We start from the raw sequence: 9,843 nt of genomic DNA, 5'->3' as shown, positions 1-9,843 counted from the left end.
TTGTGTCTATTGCGTATATCTTTCATTAATCTATAATGTTTTTCATGATTCCGTCGACAATTTTGTATTATAAAAAAAATTGAAATCTATCGAATAATATCTACATTACATATTTTTTGGAGATTCACATTGGAAGATATAAGCGATTGAAAAATAACAAGAATATCAAAAAATTCAGTTGTTTCAACTTATCAATAATAATAATAATAATAATAATAAGGCGTTCACATACATATCAGCTAAATAAATAGGCGAAATAGGAAAGGTAGGTGGACAACATCGAATTCTCGTTGTTTCAAAATTTTCATTTATATTCTTGAATTAATTTTTATCCTCTACTTGTTATTCTATTCGAATAGCTAACTCAATAATAATAGAATACTCATGCTTTTAACTAGTGCAGCTAGCTAGGAGTACCACACCCATATTCACACCCAAACACACACAAACTACTCACATTAGTGGTGGGTCCCACACACACTATACACTTCAGTGTGTGTATGGGGCCCACCACTCATGTGAGTGTGAATATGTATTTGAATGTGAAAATGGGTGTAGCACTAGAATTAATGAGGAGCACTTATTTGGATTTTATTCGGTTAGTAGTATATACTACGTAGCTAGCCTAGCAGGCTAGTCGGGTTTGAAGTCCCCGTGTGCATGCAGTGTGATTTAAAAAAGCTAGCTGTGGAGTTGAAAGGAGTAATTTATTTGAATATCCATTAATTCCACGCGCGCGCGGCTGCTTTGAACCGACCAGTCAATACTCCATTATGGAATGGAAAAAGCACGAGACTTCTATGGAAAAAAGAAAACAAAGCTAGCTAGCTAGCAACGAGATCGGACGAGAAACACGTTGGCTGCGTACACCAAAAGGAGATCATAAAAAAGAAGATACCCTTCACACCACAATTCTTGCCTAATTTGTTTCCTACCAAACACTACGTACTTGTCTTCGCAGTTTCAAGGAACCAACCATACTTTGACTAACTTATATATATTCCATCCGTTTCTAAATACGAGTTCACTTTCATTTTTTTCTGTTACTTTTATCTTATTTACATCTTTAAATTTATCATATTTTAAAAATTTTTGTCTAATGAAACTAATTGAGATCTATAAAACAAGATTCATATTGAATATTTTTAACATTGAAATACATAAATAATTTTTTGAAGTGTCCGAAATAGTAATATAGACTCTCATTTAGGAACAAAGGAAGTATATCAAAACTACAAGAGGATTGAAGTAATTCTGTTGAACAATGCTACTAACATAACTTTAAAACACAATTGCATGTGTTCAGAGCCATTCAATGCAGATGATCCACAATCCACATGCATCGAATACTTACTTCCGGATATAGTCATGTCCGGAATTGTGTTTTACTAAAATTTTGTTGGCCGGTAGACTTTTTTTGAAAGTTTTGGTTAATACTTTTCAAATTCTTAATTTCAAATATCCACGTAGTAATTGTCAAATACCACTATACCAGCATCCTTAATTTTCTTCTTGTCGGCAAATGCTTCTTTCCTTTTCCTTTTCTTTCCCTTTATTAATTTCAAATATCCACGTAGTAATTGTCAAATATCCACGTAATTTTGGATGCTGTATTTCTTTGCGAGTGTCTGCTTGTCAGGAATTGCATGCTAAGCTCCCATTACGTACGACCGTTTCGTTTTTGGCTTTCGTCACGAAGAGTGTTCATAATCAGAAAGGTCTACATTCATTCTGCATGTAACCCTTTTTTTTGAACCGCAAAAAAATAATATTACTCTTGAAATTAATACAAAACTAATAGAAGCAAGAAAACAATATCATGCTCAAAGAGCAATCATTTGCCCAATCTAAGACCCAAACCTAAAATTGGTAAGAAACCAATTAAGAACACCCATTGGGACGAAACCCACTTAAAAAGGTCGAAGCCCATCATCCTATGGGTCTTAGATTTTTCATTCAGCTCATAACACCCATCCATTTGTAACCCACTCTGTGAGATTGGTTCTACCTTCTACCCATGCATCGATCACATACTTTTTCTCGAGTTACATTTTATTTGTTTTAAAATTAACAAGAAATCGCTTCAACCTACGACGATTTGGATTCTTAATATTTAAGACCCACACATGCAGTAATTTATTTGAATTTTCCAATCAAAATAAACGTCAATTGATTGAATATCGAAATAAAAATTTCTCCGATGAAAACGGAATAACAGGAAAACGCCACTATCTTTTTTGTTAGGTGAAATTTCAAAATAACCCCCATTGACATTTTTTCAAAATCACATATAGACCCCTGATCTATGCCATGTCACATCAACACCTGTACTTTGAAATAACTCAACATTGCCTTCCCAGTCATCACCTTTCATCTAAAATATAAAGAAATAGATGGCATGGACTACACACGGTCTTATTTTGTGGTTAGGTGGATGAAATGTGAATGCATACATGGCCTATAGTAGGGTTTTTTGTGCCTAAAATTAAAGTGCCCCATTTGATAAACCGAATAAATGTGTCAGGGTTATCCCCATCCATGAATGAGAGATTTAAGGCTTTGGGCTTTCAAAAACTTCAATTAATTATATCAAACTAGAGTTGCAATGTGCAAATCAAACGAATTTCAAGCTAGATCGGTGCTTCAATCGACGATGGTGTGGCGTTTGAGAGAGAATGATGGTGGAGCCCCCCATGTACTACGGTATCTTCTCCTTTTTATATGATGTACTTGTCATTTTCGAAAATGACGAATAGATATATATAGGACCACGTTGCATTGAAGTTTTCGTACGCTTTTCACATTAGTCCACATTTGGATTGGATTCGGATTGAACCCAGTCCAATTACAAGCCCACTAGAAAATTAAGAAAGGAACCCTTCCATGGCCTTTATCACGAGCTGAGAACCGTTAAGAGATTAAATTCTTTCTACCGGCAATGGAAAATTTCACTTTTCCACCACCTCCTTTTTCGGTCTTATCGTGTAATTATTGTTGATCTGAACCGTTCATCTTGTAGACTCCAAATAATAGTGTATCCATACCAAAAAATAAACTTGATAGGACATCAATAGGAGTATCAAAAATTGAATTTTGCTTTTTAAAATGGATAGTTTATCTTTACTATTAATGATAGAAATCAGATCGTCCATTTTATAAACCAAAATTCAAATTTTGATATATCTATCGACTTTCGATGAAATTGATTTTTTGCATGGCAATACTAGACTGCAGCCAGCCTGTGGGTTTTATAATATAAATGGTTCAGATTATAATAATACACGCTTGGTAAGATCCATAATGGACGGTGGTGGAAAAATGAGATTTTACACCGACGGTGAATAGAATTTATTCTCAACTGTTAATAGCACCAAAACTCCAAGATACGCATCTCGCAGGCCCCAAGCCCTGGTAATAGTTGTTAAGGCCTACGATCTTCTTCGTCCAGTTGGGCCTGTTTCTTCTGGGCCTAGTACGTCCATAGGACCAAGGATAGAACAGGACCTACTCTGCTTTACTTAGGGCCCCCATCCTGCCCCCCAAAAGTGAGAGCACCTTTTTATTGTTTTTGTCTCTCGAGTTCATCCTGTTCTGCTGTTCACAAGAAAATACGCTGATCGATTCTCGGTAGTCACATAATGGAGACATGTTTATGTTAAAGTTGATTCTCAAACCATACTAGTCTCTTAATTTTGTAGAAGATGAACTTGTTTTACATATCATCCGTGTTAACCGTGATTTTTTTGTTCACGTGGCAAACTCGATGAGGCACAGATCACTTTTTTGGATGGAGATGAGACTCATACAGCTCTAACAGATATCGGTAATTCGTAGGATAAAATTGCTCAACTGCTCAGTTTCATACCAACGAATCTAGGGTGAAACTCCTCAACTGTCCAGTTTTGTCTTTACGAATCCAGAAAAAATACCTATTGATATCCGTTGGAGTTGATTTTTATAGGGCGCCATAAAAAAACTGTTTTAAAATTTATGGGTATTTTTCTGTATTTTTGTGAGATCCAGAGTTAATCCCACATACGTGCGGTATAAATGTGTGGTAAATTTTGTACGGTAAGAGTAGCACTGCTGATATGTAAAGCAGAAAGTCTACTCTTACCGCACGCGTGTAGGGCCCACTCCGGGTCCCACAAAAATACAAAAAATACCCATAAATTTGAAATTGAGCAGTTTCACTCTATGAATTTAGGAAAAATACTTACCGCTATCCGTTAGAGCTGATTTTTTACAGAACCTCATAAAAGATTATTTTAATATTATAGATATTTTTCTATATTTTTGTAGGAGCCGATGTTGATCTCACACGTGTGCAGTATAAATGTTCGGTAAGAGTAGCATTACTAGGGACGGACCCACCATGGGGCACGTGGGGTCTTGTTCCCCCACGCCTTTTTAAAAAAATATATTTTTCAATTTTGTGTATATAGATGTTATATGTCAAACAAAAGCAAGTAGGCATCATCCGCTGCAATGGTAAGGTGTAGGCTCTCTGAATGAGAGCTACTAAGTTCGAGTCTCCTTGCTTCTTTATGTTTTCTTATTTTTTAATTTGTCCCCCACTCCCCCAAGTTCCAACGATTCTCCCCCACTCTCCTAAGTTTTTTGATTATTTTTTATTTGTTCCCCCCCCCCCCCCCCGCTTTCAACGTCTCCGATCATTTGTGCAGTACTCAATATGAACTCATACATTGCATTTATACACTTTTGATCCCTGACACTTGTACTTGTAGAATTAATAATAGGAAAATAAATGATAAACATGTGATAATTTTGTTTTAACGCATAAGTTCCAACGATTCTCCCCCACTCTCCTAAGTTTTTTGATTATTTTTTATTTGTTTCCCCCCCCCCCCTCTTTCAACGTCTCCGATCATTTGTGCAGTACTCAATATGAACTCATACATTGCATTTATACACTTTTGATCCCTGACACTTGTACTTGTAGAATTAATAATAGGAAATAAATGATAAACATGTGATAATTTTGTTTTAACGCATATAGTCGAGGTGCGCAAGTTTGCCCAAGTAACTAGTTATTAAAATACATATATACTTTAAAATTGTTACTTTATCATGAATGCTAAAATTAATTTTGGTGTGAATATGTTTAACTGTAACTCATATATTACGGTTACAAAGAAAATTGGTGTCCCCACTATGTTAAATTCCTAGATCCGCCACTGAACACTGCTGTATATAAAGAGCACAACAAAGCCAAACTTGAGTCGATAGTGAGAGTAGCAGCCAATCATTGTCATGTCATTCTGTTATGCATGTTTTCCATCTATTACTTGAGTACTCCAGTCACATACCATCTTCACTAAACCATATGTTATCCCCCATTCACTAAACCATATGTTATCCCCCATAAGCCTATCCCATCGGCAATTTCTTTTGCAAATATTCTTCTGCTCCCAACCCCTCAAAACACAAAGCAAAAGCACCTAGTGCAGTGAGAACAAAGTACCCACCAGGCAACAGAAAAGAATAAAAGATAAAAGATAAAGACAGAGACAGACACACTCATAGGGATTCTTCAATCAACTATAGTTAGCTAGTAATACTTTTTTAAACTTTTCAAGTCTTTAACTATACACATTGGACACTTTCCTCATCCCTCAGAACCAAACAAACAATTTTACTTCGCATTTTTCAGTCTCCAATGGGTTTCCTATCCCTATCTTCTTCTTCTTCTTCTTCTTCTACATTCTTTCTATTGATTCCACTCATATTTCAACTACTAACCCTCGCAACATCCCAGTCAAGCCTATGCAGAACATCCTGTGGTGACATCCCAATCAACTACCCTTTGGGCATTGACGATGGCTGTGGCAGTCCTTACTACAGAAAAATCCTGGCTTGCTCAAACGGGCAACTCCAGCTCCGAACCCCATCGGGAACATACCCGATCCGAAGTATCTCCTACTTGGATCCACACATTCTTCTCTCCGACCCCTTCATGTGGAATTGCCTAGACGGCAACAATTTTCGCCCGACACGGCCTTTTAGCCTCGACACTAGCACACATTTCTCCCTCTCCTCTCTCAACGACTACCTTTTCTTCAATTGTAGCCCAGACCACGTGGTCATAGGACCTCAGCCGGTTTTTTGTGACCGATTTCCTGACCGGTGTGACTCGTCGTGCGATAGTGCCAGTTACCTTTGTCGTAATTTGCCAGAATGTCGTTCCGCGTTGGCTAGTGGTACCTCTTGTTGTTCGTACTACCCTAAGGCCACGGAGTCGTTGAGGATTATGTTGAAGTATTGTGCGAGTTATACTAGTGTTTATTGGAGGAATGTTGGATCCACCCCTCCTTATGATCAGGTTCCTGAGTATGGAATTAGGGTTGATTTCGATATTCCGGTGACAACAAGTTGCCTTCGGTGTCAAGATGTGTCAAAGGGAGGCGGCCGATGCGGATTTGATACACAGACACAGAGTTTCTTGTGTCTGTGTGATGAAGGAAATGTCACCACTTATTGCAAAGGTAAGTTATAACATCAAATTGACTAGCAGTTCTTTCAAGGAAAACACAATTCATCCCAACAAATTAAACATGGAAATTAAAATGTGTACAAGATGAAGAGGAATTGATACTTTTGTAGTGGGTATTTATATGCAATTCTTTCAAGGAAAACACTATACATCCCAATCTGTTTGTGATCAGAATTTATGATAACTATTTAGGCTAATTAGGTTTATATGTTTAAATGTGCAGATCCTAATGTTTCTTGGCATAGTAAGAAGAATGGAGTTGTTGCAGGTGAGATTTTCCAATCCTACCAACCAAAAAAACTGCAATTCTTATGGCAATGAGGGTTTTTCTCCCTCTTTCAGGCATCTAACTAACTATTCAGTGCTCCCGGAGCACTACCATGTGGTGCTCCATCCTCTAGGACACTCCAACTCCACACAATCTCATAAGATCCATGACTAAGTGTATGTATTCCACATAAATGTACGGATCCCACATCAATGTGTGGTACTGAAATGATTTGAAGCACCAGGTGGTTTGTGCTCTGCGACTACTGAATAATTACTCCTTTTGGGCACAGAGGGGATCAGTTAATCTGTTTTCAGGGGTATTTATTTAGTTTTTGATTACCTTTCTCTCTTGATTTCTATCTTCAGGGACTGTGAGTGCAGTTTCGGTTGCTGGGGCCATGGGCATTGGAGCTGGGATATGGTATTACTTGAGAAAGGTGAAAGCAAAAGCACCGGTAACACATGGAGTACAGAGCAATGAGAATAGGCTTTTCTGAGGGCAAAGCATAACAGAGGCCATGAAAGCGTGAAACCAAACACATCTTTTTCTTAATTCATATTACTCCATTTTAATACGTCCCCTTTTGTAAGATTAGTGGATACAACTTTTGCAGTTCTACAAGCCACTTCATGGCCACTTTTCTCTTAGTCATATAAAAACTATAAGAATCAAGATAATTTGCTGTGTTTTTTTTTATTCTATCTCTGGTGTGAGGAAGAACACCGGCTGTTACTCTGATATGCCGGCTGGTACATCGAACCAGTAGGATTTGTTGGCCGACAGATCCATTCACTGGGATAGTTTAGTTTTTGTTATTTTCTGTTTATTTTGCATGGCATTCCTTTCCCTTTTTCTCGTGTGGTTTACGTTTCTGTTCTATCATATATTAGTAACTGTTAATGGTTCAATTAAATTGATTATGTGTGGAATTAAATAAAATAATAATTAAGTTTAAGTTGAATGATTATGGGCCAGCCTTCGTGGCTGGGTGAAGAGCTAACATCTTCCCCTCATCGTACTTTTGGCTTCCGATTCTAGAATCTCTCCTTATTTTCTTGATTTTTCTAAAACTAAGTGCCGACTCTATGCAAGCGTGGCCATTACTATGTGGCGATACTTCTAGCCAATGGAGTATCCATAGTTTTAGTTGAAGCAGTTTTCAATGTGCAGCGAGATTATTGTGTGGAGATGCCCCGGCCCTTCGAGAGGGTGTCCATAATTTTGGCAACTCTACTAGGGACTTGAGAGCCATAACCAAAGAGTTCAACATAGAATTAATTATTGTTTTATTTGATTCCTATCATATGCGTCGAGCGGGCAATCCACGTTTAGTTCACCTAGTATCTCGTCATACCACGGGCTATGTTAGGGGGTTCAAACGAAATTCCACAGTCACTAGTACCTTCATGGTATATCAAAAAGGGGTCACCCAATTGTCGCCTCTCTTGGGCTGGTAAAAGGGTTGACACTCTTTGACAACAGAGCACACCCTTTGAGACCATCCAAAATTTAGACCAATTATATCTTTGTGCGTAAGTTGATTTGAATACTTGAGGTTAAAAAAAGATGAAGAAGAAGTACTACCGATGGAGTTAGGCCCGGGCTTCAAAATGATGTACACACCAAAGCTGTTATTTATCATGTGTTTTTTTTTTGCTTTTAAGATAAAAAAAAAATTATTTTGTTTTTCAGAAGATACGGAGTAGAACGAATTGGCCCATTAGCCCAAACGACAACGACATCTTCATAATTTATTTTTTTAGAGAATAAATTTTCACACTTTCTTTACATCCAAATGCACTTAATTTTTTATCTTCATTTAAAACTACCCTTCATACATTTTTTTACTTACACATAAAAAGGGTAATCGTGTAATTTCACATCACTACAAAACAAAAACAAAAAAGAATACATTTGGACATAAGGAGAGTGTGAAAATTAATTTTCATTTTTTAATGGACATGCTTCATAATTAGGCCTTGTTCCTCTAAGAGGTTTTTAGGCTTTTTGAGTTTTGTCGTAATTTATTAGAAAAATAGCGTTTGGTAATTTTGTGCTAAACTTTTTTGAATCATTGATTTGTCTTGACGAAAGGAATGGATAATTTTGGAAATATCGAAGATAAAGGCCTAAAAGGCACAAAATTATCAAACATGCACAATTTTTTTTTTTTTTGAATAAGAACCACTCAAAAAGTCCAATTTTTTTTTTTTGAGGAACAAGGCCTTAGAGTAGCAATTTTTCCTTTTACGCCCCGTTTGGATGCGGGTAAAGAATTGGGGGTATTAGTTAATAAGGGAGATAAGATAGTAGGGGTATTATTATTAGTTAATAAGGGAGGGCCAACATTGATGTGATGTTTATGGAGGGAGGATTAAATAGTAGGTTGTTTGGATGAGGTATTAGAGAAGGGCGATTAAATAGTACTTCGTTTGGATGAAGGATTAATAGGGGGTATAAGGAAGGGTGGATAAAGTAAAAAGCTATCAAATGACCTTTTTGCCTTTGTGCAGTCCCTAAATTAATTATATATTACGTTTTATATATAATTACAAATTTAATTATTCTTTCACAATTTAAGCCGTAATAATTTATTTTACTTATAATTTAATCAATGTAATAAGTATCAAAAATTATAATTTTTTTAAAGTGTTTTATTTTATAATTTCGTTTATTTTGGATCAAAGGCAAGCAATAATTTCATTTTTTTAAGCACAGTGGATGGGTGGGGTTGCATGGGCATATATGCACTTAATTACTTTTTCATAATTAAACAATAATAATTCAGTTCACTAATTAACTAATTAATTTAATACATATAAAAATTAAAAAGCATTTTTTTAATTTCATTTTTTTAGTGGGGAAATTTTAATACCCTTTTTTTAGTGAGAGCACATGGCACACATGCACATGATAAATTTTCTTTTCTTTTAACCCTCGTTCTTATCACTTCCGGTTCCAAGCAGCTCTTGAGAGAGAGAGAGAGAGAGAGAGAGAGAGAGAGAGAGAGAGAGAGAGAGAGAGAGAGAGAGAGAGAGAGAGAGAGAGAGAGAGAGAG

At 36.5% G+C, this 9,843-nt stretch overlaps 1 protein-coding gene across 1 annotated transcript; it reads left to right on the top strand.

Annotated features, from left to right (window-relative positions):
* The first annotated feature begins 5,425 nt into the window (after nt 1-5,425).
* On the top strand, nt 5,426-7,479 carry LOC131315259 (uncharacterized). Its single transcript, XM_058344403.1, has 3 exons — nt 5,426-6,506; nt 6,738-6,782; nt 7,151-7,479. The coding sequence occupies exons 1-3, from the start codon at nt 5,681-5,683 to the stop codon at nt 7,279-7,281; spliced, it is 1,002 nt and encodes a 333-aa protein (XP_058200386.1). The 5' UTR covers nt 5,426-5,680; the 3' UTR covers nt 7,282-7,479.
* Nucleotides 7,480-9,843: the final 2,364 nt, after the last annotated feature.

Source organism: Rhododendron vialii, chromosome 13a (assembly GCF_030253575.1).
Source record: "Rhododendron vialii isolate Sample 1 chromosome 13a, ASM3025357v1".
Taxonomy (NCBI): domain Eukaryota; kingdom Viridiplantae; phylum Streptophyta; class Magnoliopsida; order Ericales; family Ericaceae; genus Rhododendron; species Rhododendron vialii.
Note: the sequence above shows the minus strand (reverse complement) of the source record. Positions and strands in the feature narration are given on the sequence as shown.

Coding starts and splice junctions, on each gene's coding strand:
- LOC131315259 (XM_058344403.1), top strand. CDS start 5,681: ATGGGTTTCCTATCCCTATCTTCTTCTTCTTCTTCTTCTTCTACATTC. Junction 6,507..6,737: donor TGTCACCACTTATTGCAAAG/GTAAGTTATAAC, acceptor TTAAATGTGCAG/ATCCTAATGTTTCTTGGCAT. Junction 6,783..7,150: donor GAAGAATGGAGTTGTTGCAG/GTGAGATTTTCC, acceptor TTCTATCTTCAG/GGACTGTGAGTGCAGTTTCG.